The sequence below is a fragment of the Colletotrichum navitas genome (genome assembly GCF_030913465.1).
Source record: "Colletotrichum navitas strain CBS 125086 chromosome Unknown LY79scaffold_9, whole genome shotgun sequence".
NCBI lineage: Eukaryota > Fungi > Ascomycota > Sordariomycetes > Glomerellales > Glomerellaceae > Colletotrichum > Colletotrichum navitas.
Window position 1 is genome coordinate 409,960 of NW_026850555.1, and position 24,449 is coordinate 434,408.

At 55.6% G+C, this 24,449-nt stretch overlaps 9 protein-coding genes across 9 annotated transcripts; 5 read left to right on the forward strand and 4 right to left on the reverse strand.

Annotated features, from left to right (window-relative positions):
- Positions 1 to 877: 877 nt before the first annotated feature.
- LY79DRAFT_483277 (putative deacetylase LmbE-like domain-containing protein) lies at positions 878 to 2,031 on the forward strand (the record flags this gene model as incomplete). The annotated part of the gene is made up of 3 exons (XM_060553277.1): positions 878 to 1,103; positions 1,185 to 1,287; positions 1,398 to 2,031. Coding segments are annotated over 3 exons (963 nt in total), but the record flags the coding sequence as incomplete, so codon positions are not given.
- A 372-nt stretch (positions 2,032 to 2,403) lies between these two features.
- LY79DRAFT_666888 (uncharacterized protein) lies at positions 2,404 to 4,551 on the reverse strand (the record flags this gene model as incomplete). Its single annotated transcript, XM_060563292.1, has 1 exon — positions 2,404 to 4,551. The coding sequence occupies one exon, from the start codon at positions 4,549 to 4,551 to the stop codon at positions 2,404 to 2,406; it is 2,148 nt and encodes a 715-aa protein (XP_060417957.1).
- Positions 4,552 to 5,398: 847 nt separating this feature from the next.
- LY79DRAFT_666889 (uncharacterized protein) lies at positions 5,399 to 5,858 on the forward strand (the record flags this gene model as incomplete). Its single annotated transcript, XM_060563293.1, has 4 exons — positions 5,399 to 5,521; positions 5,583 to 5,672; positions 5,728 to 5,764; positions 5,818 to 5,858. The coding sequence occupies 4 exons, from the start codon at positions 5,399 to 5,401 to the stop codon at positions 5,856 to 5,858; spliced, it is 291 nt and encodes a 96-aa protein (XP_060417958.1).
- Positions 5,859 to 7,461: 1,603 nt separating this feature from the next.
- On the forward strand, positions 7,462 to 9,507 carry LY79DRAFT_508324 (elongation factor Tu GTP binding domain-containing protein; the record flags this gene model as incomplete). Its single annotated transcript, XM_060553925.1, has 4 exons — positions 7,462 to 7,999; positions 8,054 to 8,242; positions 8,316 to 9,113; positions 9,191 to 9,507. 4 exons carry the CDS (start codon positions 7,462 to 7,464, stop codon positions 9,505 to 9,507), a joined length of 1,842 nt encoding a protein of 613 aa, XP_060417959.1.
- A 1,445-nt stretch (positions 9,508 to 10,952) lies between these two features.
- LY79DRAFT_406081 (uncharacterized protein) lies at positions 10,953 to 11,989 on the reverse strand. The gene has a single exon (XM_060553056.1). It carries the CDS (start codon positions 11,639 to 11,641, stop codon positions 11,081 to 11,083), a length of 561 nt encoding a protein of 186 aa, XP_060417960.1. The 5' UTR covers positions 11,642 to 11,989; the 3' UTR covers positions 10,953 to 11,080.
- Positions 11,990 to 13,102: 1,113 nt separating this feature from the next.
- Positions 13,103 to 13,788, forward strand: LY79DRAFT_666891 (uncharacterized protein; the record flags this gene model as incomplete). Its single annotated transcript, XM_060563294.1, has 2 exons — positions 13,103 to 13,417; positions 13,507 to 13,788. The coding sequence occupies 2 exons, from the start codon at positions 13,103 to 13,105 to the stop codon at positions 13,786 to 13,788; spliced, it is 597 nt and encodes a 198-aa protein (XP_060417961.1).
- A 1,596-nt stretch (positions 13,789 to 15,384) lies between these two features.
- LY79DRAFT_625604 (polyprenyl synthetase) lies at positions 15,385 to 17,966 on the reverse strand (the record flags this gene model as incomplete). Its single annotated transcript, XM_060562099.1, has 5 exons — positions 15,385 to 15,900; positions 15,974 to 16,400; positions 16,457 to 17,288; positions 17,341 to 17,747; positions 17,802 to 17,966. 5 exons carry the CDS (start codon positions 17,964 to 17,966, stop codon positions 15,431 to 15,433), a joined length of 2,301 nt encoding a protein of 766 aa, XP_060417962.1. The 3' UTR covers positions 15,385 to 15,430.
- An 878-nt stretch (positions 17,967 to 18,844) lies between these two features.
- On the forward strand, positions 18,845 to 20,565 carry LY79DRAFT_508368 (cytochrome P450; the record flags this gene model as incomplete). Its single annotated transcript, XM_060553930.1, has 4 exons — positions 18,845 to 19,347; positions 19,415 to 19,796; positions 19,857 to 20,338; positions 20,412 to 20,565. The coding sequence occupies 4 exons, from the start codon at positions 18,845 to 18,847 to the stop codon at positions 20,563 to 20,565; spliced, it is 1,521 nt and encodes a 506-aa protein (XP_060417963.1).
- Positions 20,566 to 22,551: 1,986 nt separating this feature from the next.
- Positions 22,552 to 23,316, reverse strand: LY79DRAFT_576887 (uncharacterized protein; the record flags this gene model as incomplete). Its single annotated transcript, XM_060559837.1, has 3 exons — positions 22,552 to 22,810; positions 22,928 to 22,937; positions 23,208 to 23,316. The coding sequence occupies 3 exons, from the start codon at positions 23,314 to 23,316 to the stop codon at positions 22,552 to 22,554; spliced, it is 378 nt and encodes a 125-aa protein (XP_060417964.1).
- Between the last annotated feature and the right edge of the window lie 1,133 nt (positions 23,317 to 24,449).

The following is a 24,449-nucleotide window of genomic DNA, read 5'->3' on the forward strand; positions in this document are numbered from 1 at the left end:
CAGAGTAGGGTGGTGAATACTGGTCGAAGCCGGTTTCGCTCGCAGCTGCAGGTATGCTGTCGTCTCGTCGCGTCGGTCGGTCGTCTAGTCGCGTGCCGTTGGCTGACAAAGACAAGTAAAGCTTCGATACAGGTAGACTTTAACGTGACCACTGTAACCCTCTGCTGTGTTTTTTCCTGGTTGTTCCCCACTGTCAGCTCAGCTTAGCTCAGCTCAGCTTCGGCCCCAAAGAATTAGAGCTCCCCCCCTTGCCGGCCGGCGGTCCAGAGACCAAAGGACCCCTGTTCGTCGCATGATACAGGCTTCAAGCCGCCAATCACCCGCCGTCACCCGCCCCGCCCAGCGGGTCTCGCAGTGTGTCTGTAGCATCAGGAACCCCCCCGCGACCGGTCACCGCCTGCAATTCGGAGAAAGGGGAAGACGGGCTGCTACGCACACCGACTGGGCCGCACGAGGAGGCACACGTACTATGTATACTCAGTACTGCACAGAACACGGCCAATGGTCCCTGGATCGTGATCGTCCGGGTTGCGAGGCACATCCAATTTCCTATTGTCCACCACCCACACACTACGGATAGTCTTTGGTCGGCCGTTGTCTCGTCCGAGATTGGGCCAGGGTCTCCCCATCCCAAACCGCAAGGTGGCAACTCAGTCTTCTGCTCTCTCTCACTCTCACAGACTCTTACTCTGCACGGCACACCGCATCTGTTCGTACGACAATCCCCGCCCTCGACGACGACGACGACGACGACGACGAAACCCCACCCTGGGGGAACCAAAAAGTCTCTCTCCCTCACCGTCGAATCGAAAACCGTGTACCTGAAGACCCTCCCCCCCTCGTGTGAACCACAAAAAACCAGAAACAGGCACAAACGATGGGCTGGATCTTGTTCCTCGGCGCCCTGTTGGTGGCAGTCGCCCCCGCAGTGTACATGTACCTGGTGCCGCTGCTCACGCCGCGCCTGCCGACCCTCGAGAACAAACGAATCTGCCTGCTGATCGCCCACCCGGACGACGAGGCCATGTTCTTCGCCCCCACCGTCCTGGCCCTCACCAAGCCCGATACCGGAAACCACGTCAAGATCTTGTGTCTGAGCTCAGGTAAGGGGAAAGGGGGTGCCGCTCGAGGTGGGCAATGCCGCGCGCAATGGCTGACGAGACGGCGCACGTGTGTCTCTGTAGGTGACGCCGATGGTTTGGGCGAGACCCGCAAGAAAGAACTGGTCAAGAGCGGCATGAAGCTCGGCCTGCAACAAGAACAAGACGTGTTTGTCATTGAGAGCCCGTGAGTAAAAAATCAAAAAAAAAAAAAAAAACAATCCCATTATTTTCCACCAATCCCTCCCCCGGGCCACCTGCTGAATCGTTTCGCTCTTTTGCTTCCCGCCCCTCCAGCGACTTTCAAGATTCCATGACCAAGACCTGGGACGAGACAAAGATCGCCTCCCTCCTCGGCCGCGCCTTCGCCCCGCAGCTCGCCCGCCAGCGCGCCGCCGGCGAGGAGCCCGCCGCCAACATCGACGTCCTCATCACCTTCGACGCCGCCGGCGTCTCCTCCCACCCGAACCACGTCTCGCTGTACCACGGCGCCCGCGCCTTCGTCTCCGCCCTCTCCGCCGACCCGCGCTGGCCCTCCCCCGTCGACCTCTACACCCTTACATCTGTCTCTGTCGCCCGCAAGTACAGCAACTTCCTCGACGCGATACCCACCCTCTTCTCCTGGGCCACCACGCCCGGCAGCAACCCGCCGAAGCCGCCAAAGAAGCCCAAGACGACGAAAGAGGAGGAGGAGGAGGAGGAGGAGGAGGAGGAGGAGGACAACAGCGATGACGACGAGGACGAGGACGAGAATGACGACTACCACCCCACAGCGCTGGTGTTCCTCAGCGAGCTGGGCGCCGACGGCGGCTGGGCGACGGCGTGGAGCGCCATGACGACGGCGCACAAGAGCCAGATGGTCTGGTTCCGGTACGGCTGGATCGCGCTGAGCAGGTACATGGTGCTCAACGACCTGCGGCTCGAGACGGTCGTCGGTGCCCAGGAGGCCAAGGCCTGACGCCCGCTAGCCGATGACAGACAGAAAGAGAGAAAAAAGAAAGAGAGAGGGAACACAAAATGCATATAAATATATACACCTACCCAGAATCTCATACATAATATTATGAGCATCACGTACGTACACCCCGTAGAACAACAGAACGCGCGCTTCAGTCAGCCAGCGCCTCAGTTGAAAGACTGTAGTGGCCGCTCTTTTTATCAGGTTGATGATGGCCATCGCTGGAAATGCTATTGTCGTCTTCATCTGAGCGGCTCTCCTTTCATGTGTATATACAGGCACAATGTGGTTGCCGAAAAAAAAAAAAACCCCTTTATCTGACACACCTGCCGATACCGCCCCAAACTACCAAGTCAGGGCCCTCAGAAGGACCCTTCTATCTAGTTTGCGAGCGCCTCCCGGCCCCGTTTCGGCGTCCAATCTGTCCGCGTCCGCCTCATCCATGTCTGCGTCACTCTCCGCCGTCGCCTTGCCGGAGCGCAGAAACCCCTCGTCCTGTCCGAACCTCGCCTGCCGCCGTTGGCGGACCATCCTATTCATGGTTTTCCGAATGGTAATGGGCATGCTCTCGTAGACCGGGTCGCCCGCCTGAGTCAGTACGGGGACCAGCTCCTCCGGATCGCTCCCGCCCGCTGGCTTGGCGTACCTGGGACGGCTCGGGTCTGGCGCAAGGCGCTGCGTCGGCGGGCTCTGGACGATGCGCCTCACCCACATGGTCTTTTGATTCGTGTCTGTATTTGCGATCCTTACGACCCCCCCGTTGGTCGTGTACGTGATGGGATCAGGTAGGAAGCGGTGGAAGTCGCCTACGAACTGGGGAATGATCTGGGGCGCAAGGTGCGCCCGGTGCCGCAGCCTTTTGCTTGTCTGGCGAAGCCACTGTTGACACCAGTTTTGGATTGTGTACCAAGCCATGTGCTGCCTGGCTTTCAGTTGTTGATGCCGAGCAATCGAATCTGGCGGGGGTGAGGGATAGAGGGATTCAAACAGGGCTTGCTCGACTTCTTCGCACAGCACGTCGTACTCGGCGCAACCCTGCTTGATGGCCTCCCAAGCCTCATCCGGCCTTCCGGCACTGATCAACGATTTGACATATATATCGGTTTCGTGAAGGCCGACATTCACCAGATAGGGCTCACTCTTCATGGTTTGCCACAGGGAGAGAACCTCGTCCGCACGAATGATCCTGTTGGCGTCACCCATTATCTTCCACTCCTGGCTGGCGGGTTTGGAAGAGAGGATATACGTCCACTCCAGTAGCGCAGACCAGGAGCTTTGTGGTATGGGGATCTGCCATCGCTGAGATATGTATATGATCAGCTTCTTCGCAAGGATGACGTGGCCTGTGCACCCAAACGATTGCACGATGCCGTGAATCAGGCGCTCTGTTGGCTGAAGCAACGGGTTAAGGCTACTCCTCTGGACGCCACCGGTGATTTCCGCTGCCCGGTGATCCCGCAAATCTGTAATCTTGATCTTCCACGTCCGCCAAAGAAGTCCGATCATATCCTGGAAAGAACCCGCACGAGCACTTGCCAACAAGTACGCGCAGTAAAACTCCTCGTCCACTACTTTCCTTTCTCTCTCGGCGTAGCCTTGGAGCCGTCTGACAGGCGCGGGCAAGCTCACAAGACGGTGCATGTCGTGTGTCGGCAACCAAGGAGCGCGCCCGAAACTGTCTCGCTTGCGCGATGAGACACTCAATCGTAGCTTCTCGAGAGGCCAAAGCAATCGAGTTTGATCAAACCTCTTCCTGTTCTTGCCAATGTTGCGCGGGCGCATTCGGAATCGGGCGAGATCGTTCTGGGCGTAGGTCGGATCTGTGAGGAATCGCGTCTTGAAGTATTCGGCAAAGACTGAACCGTCCCTGGGATCGGTGACGGGATCGCCTTTCATTGCGCCGTGCCAGATGGCCTTGGCGGCCTCGAAATCAGAAGCGGCGCCGGCGCATCTCAAGAGCACCACGTAGTCGGCCCGCGACGGGCTGCTGCCGTGGTAGGAGCGGAGGTCAAACAGGGAGCGCAAAGCATGGAAGGTGTGCGTGTAGATCTTGCGAACGCCATATTGATCCGCCACGGACGCGACAGAGCTGAACTGGCCGAGACCACTTGGGATGCGCAGGCCATGGGTCGCATCACTTCTGGGACCGACCCGGGAAGGGTCCAGGGAACGTACAATGGCTGAAAAGGCAGTGGGTGGGAGAGAGTGCAACGCGTCCGCAACCTGGATCTGATGCTGGTGGCGTGCGAGGGCCACAACACCGCTAAGAATCTTGTTGGTATTCTGCGACTGGACCGCCCTGAGCACATGGGCCAGCTGAGTTTCGGGAGAATCGGCACATCTCTTGTTCGCAGACGCATTGGGAGCTTCGGAGCTGAAGGGTTGAGATCGGGACAGTCTTCTCGTTGAGAGGCTCGGCTTTGTTGGAGAGACGGATGGACTCGCAGAGGCCGTCGTGGACAAGACGCGATGTTGCCGAGGTAATCTCCGCATTCGAGCAGACAAGACCCTTGAATGGGTGCCGCGAGGAAATGAGCAAATCCGAAGAGGAAGTAGCCGTCGAAGGCCATTGGCCTCCGCAGCAGACATCATGACGGAATAAAGCAAGATTCTGGGTTCATCTCAAGCAAAGAGGGGGGGGGGGGCAGAGCAGAGCTGTAGCAAAAGGAGGGAAGCAGTGCACGCGAGGAGGAAAAGCAAGAAACGCGGAGGTGTCTTCCTCTCTTTCAACTGAGAGGAGGCACAAAGGTAGGAGGTACATAGGTAGGTAAGGTGGCTCAGGTAGTAATACTATGTAACTCGTACCACGTACCGCGCAACTCATGGCGCCTCAACGACAGTGGCCAAGACAGCTTCCCCAACCCAACTTGTTCCTGCCGCCTCCTCCGGCCTCCTTCCCCTCTCTCTGGCGTCTACACTGATAAAGGCCCTGCAGGCGCCTGCTTTGGGGGGGGGGGGGGGGGGGGGGGCCGCCCTGCTCCCTTCCTCCCAACCGTGCCATCCTAGACGGCGCGGGAAGCTCCACGCTGAACCTGGGGCAAGACCCATTCCGGCCCACTTTCCGGGTTGCCGTGGCGTGGTACGTCCCGACTGTGGGCTGATGGCCGGAACATCTGTCATGCCGGTGCCGAGAGCCCTGGCCAATGACAGGGCGAGAAAGCCGGCGACGCAAAATGCACAATTCTGAACTGTGCCTGGCCCCACCACTGCTCTCGGCCATCCCAGCTAAGCAAGCTGCTGTGTCTTCGTCGAGAAACGCGCGCCTCTCCGTACCGTACCTACGCTCACACGCCCCCTGCTCCTCACTTACTCACCAATCCGACACTCATCTCATCTCATCATGGCGGACGTCGGCGAAGACACCACCCACGTTCAGGAGCCCCTCGACCTCGTCAAGCTCCTGCTCGATGAGGTTGTTTTTGTCAAGCTCAGAGGCGATCGGGAACTCAAGGGCCGACTTCATGTGAGTGCCAATGCGTCGTGACAAGTCGGGCGAATGAGCATGCTCTAACGTTTCTTCACAGGCATACGACAGCCATTGCAACCTGGTGCTAGGAGAGGTGGAGGAGACGATTTACGTGGTGGACGAGGATGAGGAGGACGAGGAGGTGAAGGTGAGAGGACCTCGCCTTGTCCAGCCTGCCACCGCACGCTAACGGAACTCTGCAGACGATCAGCAGGAAGTCGGAGATGCTGTTCGTCCGAGGTATGATCTTTCTCGGGTCGATTTGACGTCTACGGATCTAACAGTTTCCACAGGCGACAGCGTGGTGCTCATCTCCCCGCACACATCGTCATAAGTAACCAATGCGAGACGACGCATCTGCTCGCATCACCAACGAACCCCGAAATGAGACCGGCTTTGGACACTTGCGAATGGAATGAATGCGTTGGTCTGTCGCGGTCCAAACAAGGTTCACGGTTCCTGCCAGAACAGAGCAATGTGCGAACCCGGCCACATGGTCATGGACGTCGACGCAGTCTGGACTTCCATATACCCGCATCACCAGATCTCACTGGACGCCCACGCCACGAATCGCATCAAATGCCCCATCGGAGCGGCTGTGGAGGGTGCCAGGCTACGGAGCGCTGGTCTCCTGGGAACGACGGTTTGAGGAACAACTTGGGCGAACCTACCATGCACTAAGGATTGCTCGAGCTAGTCGTTGTTTGCCGTTCGAATAGAAATTTCTAGCAATGGAGCATATTCAAGCTCAAACTCGTCTACTGGCTCTGCTTGCGGGGCATGCCATGCCGCCGAACGGGCGACTCGAATGTGACAGGGACCCTCAGGCCCCCCGTCCAGCTTCCCACCGTCATTCAGGGTCGTCAGCGGCGAAGGAAACGCGGTTGGGCCAGCCACACTTGAGCCAATGGGCCCGAACAACTGACGGGCTGGGTCACTCAGTAGCCCCTGCGCCATTTCCGCTCTGCCTACTGCCTTCGACCGTCGGACAACTGCGTGCCAAATCATGTGTGCGGCGGGGCCTTGAACTGGCAACGAACGATAATTGCGTTACTGTTAGTCAAGGCAGAATCCGGGGCTCGTCCCGCAGTGTGGGCGGGCGGCTTGATGCTGCGGCTGCTGCTTGCTTTGGTCCGTGCCAAAGCTCTTATCGATAGACCTCACGGAATTGCTCACAACAGGGTCTGCATCGCTGCTTTAGGCGGGGACCAACGATGGTGGGCAGTCCGTCTACATGCTGTGTTACCAGGTATTGGCTTGTGCAGTTTAAAAAAAAAAATTGAATGGGAAGGATCAGAAACAAGATCCAAGAGACCCGTTGACCTTGGCGAAGAATCTGACCGGCATCTCTCGAGTCACACTGTTGACCATAAGTCAACAGCAAGTCTGGTTCGAGTTTGATGCCGCCTGCCAAGCAGAGAGAGACTCGATAAAGCGGCGGTGCATTCTGTCATCTCTTGGGTCCGGGTGCGGAGCGAATGTGGCTTCGACTGTCACTGACTGGCCTGGCCGCAAGTATCCGCACTATGATTTGACTTCGCCGCTCGAGTCAATCGATGACTCTTTTGTTTTCAACGGTCGCGACGTCAGCCTTTGACCCAAGAATTCTTTTCTTTTTTCCTTCCTTTTTTTGGCCTCCCGTCTATAAATTGTCCTGAGCGACACACTGTATTCGCCTATCGCGTCTTTTCCACTGTACAGGACTCTGTACACATCTATAGCCAGTTGATCTTTCGCCACGCCACCTCTCTCCTCGACGCGCATCAATGATTACCAGGATACGCACCTGAATGCTCCCAACATCCCACCATGACGAGCAAGAACATAAAGTCGTTACCGCACGAGAAGCGCAGAGGCGAGGCTGTACGAGACACCCCCTCCCCTCATTGATGATCCGGACAAGTAGTCAATCCTCGTGCGGCACCCGCTGACGCATAATGTCCCAGGCCCTCAGCGACTTCGCCGAGTACGTCGAAAAGCAGCAGGCGCTCCGGTACCCGAGCTCCAAGCCGGCCGACACCACAAGAGTGACCGTCATCCCCGAGCACCAGCATGCCGAACTCGACGAGCTCTTCGACAACCTCGACCTGGCCGAGGTCACCCCCAACGTACGGTTGAAGGACCTGCTGCTGGCGACCGACGACGACGCGCTTCGGGATCTGGAGAGGGTGGTCCAGGAGAGGATACTCGAAGGCCACGGGGAGACCGTCTTCGAACTCGGCTTCGAGAACAGCGGCGAATCCATGGGGCTGTCCCTCGACCAGTGGAATGCAGCCCATACAAGACTGAAGGATGCGGCCAAGAGGATACGGGCCGACTGCCACACGCTCATCACGAAAAACGTCGGCGGCGATGTCGAGGCCCCGAGCGCCAAGACCGGCAAGGACAGCCACTGCAGCGGCAAGATCATGATCCGCCAGGCCCCGGCAACAGTGGAGGATGTAATTGAAACGCGGATAGCTGTAGTAGGCAACGGTGCGTCCCCCCCCTCGTGCCATTTTAAAGAGCTGAACTAACGCTCCATCACAGTTGACGCAGGCAAGAGCTCCCTTCTGGGTGTTCTGGTCAAGGGCGACCTCGACGACGGCAGAGGACGAGCACGGGTGAACCTCTTCCGACACAAGCATGAGATCGAGACGGGCAGGACCAGCTCTGTGGGCATGGAGATTCTGGGTTTCGACACGGTCGGAGAAGTGGTCACTTCTGAGACCCCCGGACGTATGTAGTGACAACCGAACCCCACCCCCCCTTACCCCCAACGGTAACAAAGTCGTGCTAACTCGGAGCACAGGGAAACTCTCGTGGGAGGAAATTGGAAAGCGCAGCGCCAAAGTCATCACGTTCACCGACCTGGCAGGCCACGAAAAGTACCTGCGGACGACCGTGTTCGGGCTGCTCTCCAGCAGCCCGAACTACTGCCTGCTGATGGTGGCGGCGAACAATGGGCTGATCGGCATGAGCAAGGAGCACCTGGGCATCGCGCTGGCGCTCAACGTGCCCGTCATGGTGGTCATCACAAAGATTGACATTTGCCCGCCGCAGATCCTCGACCAGACGGTCAACCAGATAACAAAGATCCTCAAGAGTCCCGGGGCGCGCAAGATCCCCATCTTCATCAAGGACCGCGAGGAGTGCATCAACACGGCAACGCAGTTCATCAGCCAGAGGATATGCCCCGTGTTCCAGGTGTCCAACGTGACGGGCGAGAACCTCGACCTGGTCCGCACGTTCCTCAACATCCTGCCGCACCACGGCCGCTACGACTCGGACGCTCCCTTCGAGTTCCACGTTAACGACACGTTCTCGGTGCCGTTCGTCGGCACGGTGGTCTCGGGCATCGTCAAATCGGGCGTCATCCACGCGGGGGACAACGTACTCGTCGGGCCCGACTCGTTGGGGCAGTTCACGGCCACCAGCATCCGCTCGATCGAGCGCAAGCGGCTCGGCGTGCCGGCCGCGTCGGCGGGGCAGTCCGCATCGTTCGCGCTCAAGAAGGTCCGTCGCAAGGACGTCAGAAAGGGCATGGTGGTTCTGCCCAAGATCGAGGGGCAGCCGGCGCCCAAGGTGCACAGAGAGTTCATTGCGGAAGGTGAGTCATGCCACAATAAAGGAAGGGAGAGGGTGGCCCGCCACAGCACCGAAAACTGACCGCTGTCTTGTCTATAGTCCTGATCCTGTCCCATGCCACCACCATCAAGACCAAGTACCAGGCCATGCTGCACGTCGGGCCAGTCTCACAGACGTGCGCCATCATCGACGTCGACCGGCCGTACATCCGGACGGGCGATAGGGCGACGGTGGCGTTCCGGTTCGTCCAGCGGCCCGAATACCTCGCGCCGGGCGACCGGTTGCTATTCCGGGAAGGCAGGACCAAGGGGCTAGGGATCGTCAAGTCGGTCGGCTACGACCCCGACAAGCCGCTGTACCCGCACGGCGACACCGCGGCGACGGCCGAGGGCGCGGGCCAGGGCGAGGAGGAGTAGGAGGGGGAGAAGCCCGCCAACGGCCACGCCAGGGTCGGGGCGTGAGAGGGGTTGAATCGGCGACTTACTTTGTATGAACGGCGTCCAGCGGGGGCTTCCTGGCCTTTTTTTTTCCCGTTTCTTATTTTAAGGGTTTCAGCATTGGGATTTGGCGATACCAGGCTCGATTGCAGTTTAATGAGACCTGCAAGCGGCAGGCTAGTAGTACTCCGTACAGTATATGCATTGATTTTACACATGAACATCAAACCTTTTCTTTTTTTCTTCATCTACTTGTAGCCTCAATGACAGGGGATTTTCCGCTTCGTGCGGAGGGCCGCGAGCTAGGTGATACCCACCTAGACGGGGGCACAAATGCCTCCGCCCGCTTGGCAGGATGGTTCGTGTCACAGCTCACGTTTTCCCAGCATCGCCTATGGGGAACGTCAGCCGGCGTGAGGCTGTGGTCCGTGTCCGGGGAACATGCGGAGGCGGGGGGTGTCACGACTGTGACCCAGCGCCATGGTCATCTTCAAAGGCAAAAAGGGGCGAGTATATGAAGCCCTATAGATACGACGTTCTCGGTGATGGCCGAATGGTCTAACGAGATCTGGCGAGAGAGCGAGTAAGTGACCTGATTGGAAAGTAGGTAGGGGTTGAGAGTGAGGATGAGAGGCGGGGGTGGCCAGTGCAGGCCACGAGTAAGGGTGCCGGGTGTCGAAACGTGGCGTCGGATCCTCGAATTTTGACGACTCGTGAACTGCTGCGTGTAAGTGGGGGGGAGACGAGACAAGACGAGAAGAGATGAACGGTTGGCTGGTGGGAAGGGAACGGATAATTGGAGTCTTCTGGCACAGTAAAGATGGATTATGCAGACCGAATCAGATACACATCATGGCTGCTGGCCATCAATTGGCAACCAACCGATCCCATTCTGTTCATGCCTATCAATTGGAACTATACTCCGTACTACATACAGCATGAATCTGAAGAGGCAGCAGTGGCGGGGTTTCACGTGGATTTCTCCTTCCGGTTTAGCTGTGTGCTGCTGCCAGTTGGGGAAGCTGCTCGTGGCTGCCAAGTACTGTAAGTGCAACAAGCGCAAGTGCAATCAGTCTTGGTACCTACCTACCTGCCTGTGTTGTGGGAAGGTAGGTACGGATCGGGATAGGTAAGCTCGCAGCTCGTAGCTTCCCCTTGCAACATGCATCCAGCCCAATCACAGACCCACAGGGGGCAACCTGCATCACGACCTCAAACCGCCCTAACGGTTTCGATTGTTGCCGTTACCCGCCTTCATTCTTTCATCCTCCGTCACGCGTCGGTCTCTCTCCTCTCTCCGGGTCCTATCGGTTCACTCTGTCCGCCTTGTTAGTTCGCTGGCCTCTGCGCTCCTTCTTCCCTTCGTGGCCAACCGCGTCCGTGTGTTCTGAAAACCAGGGGGGGTTTACCTTGCTTTTTTTTTTTCTTTTATCTTCCCCCTTTCATCGAGTCAACCACGGAGCTGGAAGAGGTCAGAAAGTCGTCTCTCCCCCCCCCCCCGGACCAATCCCGCGTCTCTCCCGTTCCAAGGGGCGCCTCCATCCTAGTCCACTTATAGTACACGTTCGAAGACCGCGGGAGACCTGTCAGATGTCGCCACGGCGGTTGGATGGGACTGCGGCACGGGGCTGCGGCTGTGGCAGCAGCGCGCAGGGGCTAATGGATGAATGTATGTATGTATGTCTGTCCTTGTTAGTTGATTGCTAGATTGATTGATGCATGAGTGCATTGGTGAGCTTCTGGCGGAATCGACTCGCGAATCGCGCATGGCATAGCGAGCGATGCAGCTGGTGTGTTCGTTCCCGTTGGCTGAGATGGAAAGCACGATCTGGATCTGGTGGGCATCTTTGCCCCAACGAGGCAGGAGGCGGCAAGAAGAAAACAAGTTGTCGACTGCCTCCTTTTCCCCCATCCCGTAACCCGTTTCTATTTCCTCTCTCTGTCTCTCTCTAGTCATCTCTTCCTCTTCTTTATCTTCATCCCTCGCCGTCGTCTCCATTTCAATCGACCCTTCGTCCCTCTCCCAGTGTGGTGGTCTGTCTACATGCCCACCCCCGGACTCGGTGAGCTCCCCCGACATCAAACGGCTACAACAGTGTGTTTTGGGTGTCATTGACCCGCGAGTGGCAGCAACTCTGTTTCATAAGCCTTGGAGATCCTCGCCGCCCTCCCGCATCGAAAAAGGATCAGCCATCCTCCGTTTGATTACCACCTCCTGTCGCCCCTCGAGCTCTTTTCCTGCTTCTCCGGGCAACTCGGCACTCCCTGCTGTCAACCGGTCCCGCGCCGAAGCCACCACACGCAGCCGCCTGTCGTCGTCTCCTTGACACACTCTCGCATCGTCGATGCCTACCTACTACCTGCAATCCCTCTCCGTACTGCGTATCAAGTCGAGGTATTCGTAGTAGCACACCTATCGCCGACGCCATTACCTGCTTCCCTTCAACGGCCGCCGCGCTGCGTCAGACTTCTCCCTGGTTGTCGTCGAACACACACCACCCGTCCGATTTGCGTCGCATCCATTCAACGGCGCCAAGACCATTTCCAAACCTTTTTTTCCCCATCGCCTACCCCTTCCTCGTCTTCATCTAATCCGGCCCCTGGCTCTACCTCTAGCTCTGGCTCTGCTTCTGCCTTTGGCCTCGTCCGTCGGAACAGGTCCTCTTTTTGCTCGTCCAACCACTTCGTCCCTTGAGGAAACATCACGATCCATTGGCACCGCTACCGCCGTTGTCGTTGATACGGGTCGGCCACGTTCATCCCTTCAACTTTCCCGTCTTTCCCCTTCCGACGGTGCACCATCATCACCATTATCTCGCCCGTCCCCCTGTCCATTGCTGAGCAAAGAAGCTCGGATTGTCCTTATCCTCGGACCGCCGGCGCATGTTCCACATCCGGCAGCATCGCCATATCTCTCTCTCTCTCTCTCTCTCTCTCTCTCTCTCTCTCTCTCTCTCTCTCTCTCTCTCTCTCTCTCTCTCTCTCTCTCTCTCTCTCTCTCTCTGCAATCCAGATAGCCCACTCCACACCCTAGACCTAGGCTGAGTCCATCGCCTGACAAGGTCTCCGCCCTCTCTGGACAATCGCCATCTGCCACCGTTTCCCCCTCGGCTTTGTTGCGCCGCCATTAAGAAGACCCCTTGAATTATCTCACTAGAGCCGGCCGTCTGGTTCACCTAGACCCTGTCGGCCCTGTGACCCGCATTGACGTGGTTCTTCAGCCGATCGTGCCGTCATCCCCGGCATCCTCTGACACGCAATACGTTTCGACTCTTCAGGCCCTCAGCCTTGACTGTCGTCGCGCTGCTGTCATTCCCTCTCCCAAAAGCCAAGCGCCTCCCGGCCAAATCCTGGTCCGTTGGTTTTGTTCCTCCACCATATTCCTGGCCGTTTCGTCGCCGGCCTCTCGACGATTCGACCTTTTGCCGCCAAACACTACCCACTAACAACCGACGACATCTTCAAACTCGATTACCCGCTGAAAAGGAGAGCGAAACTTTCACCAACGACTTCCAAAGGCGGCTGTGCCCGAAAACGACTTCCAGTCGACTTTGTCGACCAACACCGCCCAGGCATGAAAAACTCAATATCCCAACCCCCTCGGGGGCGCCTGACCCAGCTCGTCTTCTTTGCATCCGCCGCCGCGGTCGCTTCCGCCGCCATCATCAGCATCGGAGACACATCGCTCAGTCTGTCCAACTTCCAGCTCATCGCTGATCTTTCCGTGCCTCTCGGATGCCTGTTGGTCTACAACCTTCCCCTCAGCGGATGCGAAACGACCGACTTTGACAGCAGGAGGACATGCTCGGCCCAGTGTACCCGTGGGTTGGCGAAGAAGCAAAGCACCCTCCAGCAAGTTTGCGGGTCTGTCCAGGTGCAGTCCAACACGGTACTTGGACAAGCACTGGCAGGAAATCTCGCCACCTTTCTCTGTGGTGTCACAAATCAACCAACATCATCGCCGGCACAGACCATCAGGTCCAGCACTACGAAGGTTGTACTGCCCCCGACCAGCACCGTCTTGCCGCCGCCGCCGCCGCCGCCACCACCACCACCACCACCACCAACACCGCCGCCACTTCCGCCACCGGCATCTTCCACTCCAGTCGTTCCACCTCCGCCGCCACCGATTACAACATCAATACCAACACCGGCCCAGCCTCCCCCTCCGCCACCACCACCGACTACAGCACCACCGCCGGGAAACACCCCGGCACCGCCAGGACCGCCGCCGCCGCCTCCGCCTCCGGCAACAACTAGTGCCACTCCTGCAACCACGACCCGGACCGAATCAGCACCCCGGGCCACTTCTAAAAAGCCTTCGGTTAATCCCCTCGACGCTTTGCTTATGAACGGGGCAGAAAGTACAACGGTTGGAGGCTTGGCATGGGGCTTGCCCGCCATGGCTCTCGTCATGCTGGGATTCTTGTGAGCTTCCACCGAGACCTTGCCTGCGGCGGCAAGTACCCAAGAATCAGGAGACGGAGCTACGACAGCGTCGTAAGAACAAGTAATGTGTAAGACTACTGATTTCATTTGTCGCGAGTTTCATGATTGTGGGAGCATTGAAAAAAGGCGCTAGATGGGTAATGGGACGCCTGCAAGGGGCGGTGGCTGGCGGTGACGTGGCCGGGAAGAGAGCGTCAACGCGTCGGTTTTTTTGCGTGGATTATGACATTCCACATTGCACCAAAAAAACCTTGGTTAGGATAGGAAACCTGTAACACATGATACCACATAGCATGCGCATGGCTTAAGCAGACATAGACAGCCGAGCAACGGGAGACGGGAACGCTAAATCAAGAGTAATCACCATCATCGCAATCAATACCCAAAAGCAGGGTCCATATGTGACGAGCCAGTCCGGCCATCGTCAAAGACCGTGCAGAAAACGTTCCACCAAGAGAAGGTCATCCCAGAATTTCGAGCTCCCGGGCCGTCGAGACGCAAGGATGTTCCCCGCAAGTGGGAGCCGAGGTACTGAGCCTAACCCTCCAACGCATGAACCAAACAGCTTTAATGTTTCCGCGGTAGGGGCGACGGCCGGTCGATGGACCAGTCGCTTCTCTCGCCGCGTGCCGGGGGGGTGCTTTGTCTGGTGGAGACAAACAGTCAACAAGGCTGGCGGAAGGGGGTTCCCAGCTTTGGAGAGAGGGGAGATGGGATGGAATGGGATGGGCATAATGGTACCAAGCCTGAGAGGTTGGGGAACCTTGTCTCTGGGTTTCCTTGGCTGAAGGGGGCGGGGAGTTCACCGTTGCGGATGCGGGAGGTTTAAGGCGTTGCCTTCGTCGTCACAAGAGGGAGGGGGAGCAGTCAGGTGTGGTTGTTAAGTCTTGGAGGGGGAGAAATTGTGTGTGGTGCTTTTCAAGAGGGGATTCGGAAGGGGAAGAGAGAGTGGTGAGTCCCGGAGGAGGGTTGGACGGACGGAGGAGAGTGTTGTTGGCTAACCGGCCGGCGACGCAGGACCAAGCCGGAGTAGCAAAAACGATGAATCGGTCACCCGGGGGAGAGCTGCCACCGCAACGGGCTTCTCCTCGCAAAGGATATATCTGCGGTCTCCATTGCCTCCTCCCGCCGAGTCGAGGACCCGCTGCCGCCTGCGTGCCGATGATGGATCTGGCAACGACGGTTGTAGGCCCTAGCCCAACCGGCATGGATGGGATTCGGTAGTGGGCAGGGGAGGCCAGCGACATGAAGAATTTCACTTTCTATAGCGGTGGGCAGTGGTGATAGGAGTCAAGATGATGTAGTAGTTCACAGGCCAAGAATTGCCTTAGTGCAGATTGTAAATCAGGACCAGTTGACCAAGACAGTCATTGAAATGTAAAGTATGATATTCCTATCTACAGTTTACCCACAGTGCATACGCCGTACTCCGTATAAATCATAAAGTGCTTACTTAGTTTATCCACAGCTTTCTCAAAACCAGCTCCAACGACGCATTAGGGGCCCCGAACGCCTTCTCCAACCTTTTCAGCTCGTCCATGAGTTCGCTCTGCATCGACCGCAAGAGGTCGTACGTCTTGTCCAGGGCGCCCGTGTTGCGCATCTCGCGGATGATGAAGACCTTCGTCTCCAGCCCCATCTCGCCGCCGTCGTCTCTGCGCTTGAAGATGCGCGAGATGGCGTCCCGGTACGGCGACGACTGCAGCGTGTATATGAGCGGCAGCGAGATCTTGCCCTCGTCCAGGTCCTCGGCGAAGCCCTTCTCCTTGGCGTACTGGTCCGACATGAGGTTCTGGTAGTCGTCGCGGATCTGGAAGTACCGGCTCAGCCTCTTGACGAAGAACTCGGAGCTGATGCCCCTGGTCGACCCGGTGGCGAAGAGCTCCATCAGCCGGACACACAGGCGGAACAGGCCGCCGGTCTCTGTTTGAAATAACACAGGTTGGTCAGAACTCGGGACAAAGCTTGGTTTGGCCGGGAGGACGGGGTTGCTCACTGTTATCAATCATCATGAAATACTCGTCGACCGAAGGGCAGTGGACCTGGTCTTTCCAGAAGAGATCATAACTCTGTCCCTTGTGCAGGTTCTCAACTTCTTCAACGAAGATGTCGATGGCCTCGGCCCTTCCGCGCCCCAAGCTTTGCATGCGCGCAAAGGCCTGGACGAACACGAAGTTGGCCGAGTTGATGGTCTGGCCGATGCCGTAGACGACATGAGTGGAAGGCTGGCCGCGCCGCAGCTTGGAGCCGTCCTCGATGTCGTCGAGCATGAGGGACGACTGGTGGAGATAGCTGACCACGTCTTGGATGCACGCGAGCTTGTCGTCGGGGACGTTCAGCCACCAGTTCAGGGCCCTTATAAAGAGCTCCCGGATGCCCTTGGAAGGCATGGATGTGAGGTATTTGTAAGGCGCCAACACCAGCTGTGTATAGAGAGTCAGCAATCGGTTTTGTCTTTCACTTTGGTGCTACTACTCACCTCTGATCTGCATTGCACATCCTCTGGATACTTGACAGCCAGTGTTTCTTCTTCCTTTGAGTTTTCATTGATATGATGCTTAGCGTGACCATTGGTGATGCCGTTGGTGATGCCATTGGTGATGCCATTGGTGATACCGTTGGTGTGGCCGTTGGCGTGACCGTTAGTGTGGCCGTTGGTGTGGCCATTGGTGATGCCGTTGGTGATGCCGTTGGTGTGGCCGTTGGTGTAGCCGTTGGCGTGACCGTTAGTGTGGCCGTTGACGGAGCCATTCGTGTGGCCGTTGGTGAGACCAGCACATTCCGTAGCAACCGTCTCCTCGGCCAATACAGGTCGCGGGACGCTATCTATATCGGCGGTTGCAGGCCCCGTCCGATAGAGGAACACGCCATCAACAAACTCTACATCGGGCTGTGCCAAATCCTTCTTAGATGGATATCGCGGCACATGCACACTCCAGAACTCTGAACCGGAAGCCGCGTATTGCGCCGCAAGGATGTAGAGCATGTGGCTCTCTGGGATCGGTCCGGCCGCCTCGAGAGCCCTCAGCAGGGCGAGATGACGCTCCTGCAGCTCAGCCTGTTTCTCGCGCAGCCGCACGAACGCCTCGGCTTCCGACAGGCCGCCGTGTCGCATGAGGATGGCGACGGCGTTGAAGGGGTACTCAGACCCCGGGTGTTCGATGTGGTGCTTGACCTCCTTGGGCCAGCTGTGGAGGTCGTTGATGAGCGTCGTGGAGAACATGGCCGTGTTGACGAACTCGCTGAGCTTTTCTTTCTCCTCGGCGCTGAGTTTTATTCCCATGCCGAAGCAGCTCATGGTTTGGAAGACGCTGCAGGAGTTAGCAAAGGTCGAACCAGTAGGCATTGGGGGATACTACGCACTCGAGACCCGAGTTCACCATGCGAATGGGAAGGTAGTCGTCCAGCGTCTTGAGTGTGTCGGGCGCAAAGGTGGCCAGGTCAAGGCCCTTGCTGTACGTCGTCATGATGTCCATGGCGAGGTCGGCGTCTATATTGACCATGTCCAGGATCAAACTGGACTGGAACTGTTTTGACTTTGTCATGTTCGACTCTATGGACCTCGACGACTCGATGGCGCCATTGAGGACGCTCTGGATGTCGTCGTTGGTCTTGTGGATATCTTCGTTCTTGGCGATGTCGTAAAAGTCGTCATTGAGAATCGTGAACTCGGCGAACCGGGTCAATACCGGAAGGCGCTCTGGCAAACAGTTGGGAATCGTGAAGGCGACGGCGTGTAACCGCCCTATACCCGGTACTGGGGCGACAGTCTTAGACATCGGATTAGTCTTTGCTTCATATCCTCTCCCATTGTTTCTACTCACGTTGGTGATGATTTCTGTGTCCATGGCCTGGTTGAACTCGGCCTGCACCTGTTCCGCTGCCTTTGTGCATATTTCATAATTACAGTGCCTTACTGTTGGAAACCTGGTATGGGAGCCAGACCGTTGAATCAGCGATTCTGGGATGGGTACAGAAAAGTACGGCATGATAGTTGGAATACGTCTAACAATGTGGGAATCTAACAGGTAAAACGTGAGACTCGCCGGGTTCGTTCTAAAGATGCAAGACAATCAAGTCACTGCTTATATCTAGACTCTTACAATCGGGGCTTCCCTACATCGCACTCGACATTCTGTCACATTAACAAAATGCATGTCAAGGTCTAAACGTTACGTCGTTTATCTGGCTAGTCATTGATACCCTTGATTGCTTGTCCCTGTTCATACAACCCTGGAGGAGGACGGTACAAAGGACCCCTCGATGTACATGAACGCCCCATAACAGCTTATTTGGCGTCTACGGAATCTATATCATCTGTGATGGCATTGGCTTTTGCCGACTCGTGAGCCTGCACTCAATCTATGGGGCTTTCGGCAACGTCAGGAAACCTGGTTTTATCTCAGACATGAGACCCCAGTCGGCTCATCTACCATGGTCCTTTAAAGGCACTCACTTACTCAGTACGCTGTCGGTTTCCCCAAAGAATCTAGCGGATCCACTATAAAGCTTTTGATGCTTCATTCGGGGTGGGCCGATAGGTGATTCATGTCTCAAATATTGCGGTCATCGTTGTAATTCACGCTCCTCATACCACGTACAACGCCCACGGTACTCTACCCTTGATATCGTGGCTTCACAAGACAGTGAGACTATCCCATACGTTGACTTTGCCGCAGTGGATACCTAGTACCCTTATCTATATATGATAGGGCATCCTAACAATAGAAAAGACAGTTACGAATCTTACGGATTTTCTGGCTAGAGATAAGATTCACTTGTCGATAGTATTTGTACTCTGTCCCAAGTACTTCGAGGGTCCCCTTCAGCTGTTCAAACAACAGACTTGATTTGACAGCAAACAGGAATGGCTGCCTTCGACTTTCTCTGGCCCATCACGGGCTTGGCACCATCAACGATGGCGGCGTCTATACCGCTTTTTCTAGGCGCGACTCTCGTCATCACCTTCATCCTCAGCCTTGTCTACAATCTCTACTTCCACCCGCTGAGGCGGTACCCTGGCCCACGATCCTGGGGCGCTACGCGCCTCATGTACTCGTGGGAGCTTGTCAACGGGCGGGCACACAAGTCGGTTCTGGAACTGCACAAGAAGTACGGCGACATTGTGCGTATCGCGCCTGGCGAGCTCTCGGTGTGCTCGCCCGCCATGTGGCGCGAGGTCTGGGGCCGGCGTAAGACGGAGCTGGGCGAGATCCCCAAGGATGACATCCACTACGCCGAGGCTGTCACCAGCATCCTCGGCTGTCCCAAGAAGCAGCACACGCGCTTCCGCCGCATTCTGGCCCCCGGATTCACGGGAACTGCTGTTGCAGAGCAGTCTCCCTTCATCAAGAAACACGTCGACAACTTGTGAGTCTTTTCTCCCCCCAGCCCTCTTGAAAGTTACATGTTGCTGACATTTGATATTCGACGGCAGCTTCCGGGTGCTCCATAGCCACGTTGCGGCGCAGGGCCAAAAGGCCATTGATATCAGCGAGTGGTTTGACTTTGCTATGGCCGATATCGCCAGCGATTTGAGTTTCGGCGACTCGTTCGACTGCCTCAACACGGGCAAGTATCATCCCTGGACCCAGCTCTTCAACGAGGCACACACGGGACATGCCTACGCCAAGGCCACTCAGCGCTTCCCTCTCGTGACGCCCTTGTTCAAGCTGATAGCCAAGAACTCGCCGCTGCAGAAGCGCTGGGACGCGAACGTCAATTCCACCAGACGGCTCGTCGACAGGCGTTTGCTGGAGGCCGATCGACCCGACTTCATCCGCGCGCTGGCATCTCATGGAAATAGCGACGAGAAGGAGGTGAGACTCTCTTCGTGCTACTTTTGGTTGAATAATGCATGTAACAGACATTTCGAACAGCCCCTGACACGCGACGAAATCCAATGGAACGCCCAGATCCTCATGAGCGCCGCCTACGACACAACGGCCGTCGGCTTGACGACAGCGACCTACCTTTTGGCTAAGCATCCCGAATGGGCGCAAAAGGTGGCCGACGAGATGCGGGCTGCGTTCGCGAGCGATAACGACATTGTCGGGCTGGCCACACTGGAGCTCAAGGTTCTCAACGCCGCCATCGACGAGGCCTTGCGCCTGCTGCCGCCCGCCGGATCCGCCATGCCGCGCGTCGTGCCCGAGCCCGGCGAAAACGTCTTTGGAGAATTCATGCCTGGCGGTACCATCCTCACGATGTGGATGTGGTCAACGTACCGCAACCCTGCCAACTTTAAGAATCCCAATGAATTCCACCCAGAGCGATGGCTAGGTGATGAGGAGTATGACGGGGACAGAAAGGATGTGTTCATGCCCTTCTCCTTTGGAATGCGCGCTTGCATTGGCAGACAGTAAGTTTTGACACCGTCCAGCATCTACCTAAACCTGGGGGTTGAGATCGCGGCTGACTCCTATTCTCTGTAGACTGGCTCGTGCCGAACTGGGTATCCTGATAGGTCGCCTGCTCTGGAACTTCCACCTCGAGGTTGACCCGAGCGAGCGCGAAGATTGGATCGACCAGCCCAATCTCTTGTTGTGGCAGAAGGGGACGCTCATGGTCAACTTGACCACTCGCTAACTTTCTTGATGGCGCTGCTGTTGGCAACGAGATTTTCAGTCATGTAGGGGGCTTTCTTTGATCCGTATAGTTAAGGAAATGCAGGTTGAATCACGCATAGTACCCATCCGTAGGAAATCTGTTGGTGCCGTGGAAATCATAGCCTCAAAAAAACTCAGTATCTTTGTCTCGGCATCAATGTCCGATTACTTGCGAGAACATCGGATAGAGCTGCAGTACGTATTGCCCATCGTACATGGATCTACCAATAAGAAGTGCCTTAACAATACCTATACCCTGTTGCACCGCTTCGCTACCTGTCACTGCATGTTTCCAATGGTCAGGATCTATCATGTAGGTCCCGTCTTGGGTACTACCTTTCTCGCTTCTCAGTCTCCAGTTGCCCATCGTCTTGGGTCTCACGCTAGTCATGTCTCTAGTAGATACCATGACGCCCGGCTATTTGGTCCGTACACACCAATACTTCCCTCATACCGCTCCAACCCCTTGGATCCTGAAGAACACATACCTTACTCCTGACACTGAACCTAACTTGATAGCCCCTACGCATGTTTCTCTTTTTCCTTTTATGTATCTGTGTTGCATTTTCTCTTTCTAAGCTGTTTTGTTTTCTAAAGAGTGCACTTAGTGATGTAAGGAGGGCTGAATAAAGGAAGTGTTAATGCACATTTATGGGGCATAAGCTTGGTCCCTTTTTTAATAATAGCCGAGGAAAGATATGCCGGTACTTAACTAGATATGGTAAAGCGTCTGTCATCGCCAAGCATAATAAAACTATAATATTAAACTCTAATGCACCACTCGTCCCTTTTTAGAGCAACAAGAACGAGGATAGGCTTTCAGGATAATTGTAAGGACATAGGAATACCTAAAAGCCTTAGTAGTATACCTAATGGCCATTACTCACAGTATAAGTTACTAGATCGAGGTACGTAGATGAGACTGTGAGCTGATAAAGTCAGTACGCAGCAAGAGGATGCGATATCGGGTCATTACAGGTCTTCCACAAGATTATGAAAACACGCCGGGCAATTTGAGCGTGGGAACTGTTCATCCCGGTGCGACACACGTTTCTATCAGATGGCTGCTCACCGCCGCTGCGTCGACATCCTCGTTCAGTGGCGCCCCCTGTCGACCTGTTCCCCGTGCTCAAGCTCGCGACCAAGCGACGATACCAGCAGGCCTTGTTCAATAATTGGACGAACTGGGCGAGAGATAGGTTTCAGAAAGGAGAGAGACGACAGGGTGCCGATCGGTGTGCCCAACCTCTAACCCCTTGGGCATTCTCTTATCCGACACAGCGCACATGACGATTTGGCACTTCATCATTCGCTGCACCAAGTATCCCGGTAAGATGGCTTAAGCCGACGACGCGGAGACAGCTGGGGCTGGGCCATCGGCCTCGCCGGGTGGACAACTCTTACCCCGTAGCCCCGGTCGGCCCCGCCTTACTCGATGACCGAAGATAACGTTCTCGAAGGGTTGCAGCACCGCATGGGCGCCATCTTATTTCATAGTACCTGATTCATGTGCCGTGTCGAGTGCTACTCCGATCATCCTGCATCTTGGAGAACCCAAGGACGGGTGTCGTTGATAAGCCGGCTCGGCATGATAACCCTGCTTCAGGTAGTGGCCACCGCATTCGTCCGGGCCAGTGGACACTTTGTTGTAGCGTTGAGTATCAGGCATGATGCTTGTGGTGTATTTTTCCGATTGTACCACTATCATTGTGTACCTGCGCGACCTTAAGAGGGATAGATCGCCTCGGATCACTAACTTGGCCTGGGCCAGCTGATGGCTTGCACATCCATTGACATTGTTGGACCGTGCCTGCTATGGGCTTTTGACTTCAACATTACTAATTTTGACGTTTCCGTAACATCAAAACTAGGCCTCTCCCTCTTGTAACATGGTTAACGTAACGGGAACGTGGGACGCATTCCGTAGATAACTGTCAAGCAACACACTCATCCCCTTGGACTCAGCTCAGGTCGCCCAGTCATCCATTTTCAGCAATTCGGACTCGCAACAGGTCTCGCGCTCCAGCGTAGCTCTCAGCTCGGTCAGAGGAACTATCTCCAGGCCGCTCTGGTACGAGCATGCAACACTGCCTGACCACGAGTAGTCCTTGTAAGCCTTGTTGACTACCTCTAGTGCCGCTGCTGTCTCTGCCGTGATAAAGTCAAGCCCCTGAAGTCGGGCATAGACATGGTCTCTTGTGGTACCAGGCCGAAGTTGACTACCCCTGTTAGGTAACTAATGCTTACACCCCTACTGCGGGACTTCACTTTTGGTGAATGTTCCCCCTCTATTTTGATGTTAGCTATAGGGTAACATTATAGGGGTAAGTACAGTAACTTACCCCTGCCACCCTGTACATCAGGTTGGGTATCAATTCGCCGGCTCGCTGGCTGGCCCGTCCTTTAATAGAGAAGGGCCGGTAAATACGGGTCGACAGTTTACGCTTTGATAGAGAAGGGCCGGTAAATACGGATCGGCAGTTCACACTTGTCGCTGATCTTCTCGGGGTATCTCTCGCTAGCCCACTTGGTGGAGATGTAGCCACTCGTGTCCTTGCTTTCAATTGGCGGGTACTCCTCGACTGACTCAGGCCCCTACGTCTCTTATCCTGTGAGCTGTACGATGCTCGCGGAAGATACCGTTGTGAACCACGGCGTGCTCATGGCGGCTGTATCCAGCGACCACACCCGCTCCACCGACAAGGATCTTGACGAGAACCCTAGCAGGCATAATCTTGTAGCTGGCGTCAAGGATGTAAACAGAGTAGTTAAGCTAGATCTACACACAGTAACAAAAAATCTATAAAGGTGTAATGCTCGGTACTCAACACAAGATAAGGTTTCTGATTAAATACTACTTGCCTAACCTACCTAAGCTCTTGGTTAGACTCTCCCTCATAGGCTCGCCTCGCTTAGTACTAAATGTTTAATTAAAGAGCAGAAGAAGGCTATTCTCTAGATGGGCATATAGTACATGTGCTAATGGCGTAATTTACGTGAACTTGCAGAGGGCCACAGCCTCCAAAGGCTCAGCTTCCTCCTAGGTATTCTTGTATTTGGCCACGAATGGTTCTTTGTAGCAAGCGTGCCAGGGCCGTTGGGCTAGTCTGTCCTGTTCACTAAGCAGGTAATTAGAACTACAGAGAAGGGAGTCAGGATATACAGTATTTTGGTGGCAGCTAAGGTCTTGTAAGCCTAGGCTGCTAACTAGTTTTAGCTAGTGTCGTGATATAAGCCGTAATTGCGCAGTGGCAATTACGGATCCGCTTTTGTCATCACAGCTAGCCTTTAAGGAAATCATCTTGGGGCTTTTGTGACAGGGCATCTGTCGCAAGGAAGACGGATATTGGGCAAGACCATTGCCAATAGATCCTATAAGCCAAGGTGCACATCTTTTGAACTCTGAAAAACTCCGCTGGAAGGCGATGAAGGAAGCAGGACTCAAGCTTGACCACCCTAAGAAGTGTGGTTTGTACGAAGTTTTCAATATCCAGCCGATCTAAATGCCTATTAAAGCTTACTAGATTAATAATGTTTAGTACCTACTATAACTTAGAGAGAAACTTTGGCAAAGTCTAAACAACGATTGGCGAGAGAAGGTGAAGATTGAGACTCGGAAACGCGTCTTGGAATCCCAGAACAAATCGTATGATCCCTAGTCAGACAAGAAGAAATATGGCCCGTGGATTGCGACTCGAGGAGGTTTTCCGTTCAACTGGTCTCGAAATTACCACAAAGTGATTACAGTTCAAATTTTTTGTCCCTGCATTCATTACCGGCTCTCTAGGCTCTTGCTGGAATAGGAACCAAGCTGTATAATGTTTGCATCGGCAACGCAACACTAAAGACATGCTTGCCCCTTTA

Excerpts from the sequence above, each read along its gene's own strand:
- LY79DRAFT_406081 (XM_060553056.1), bottom strand. The coding sequence starts at position 11,641 with ATGACACCCAAAACACACTGTTGTAGCCGTTTGATGTCGGGGGAGCTC.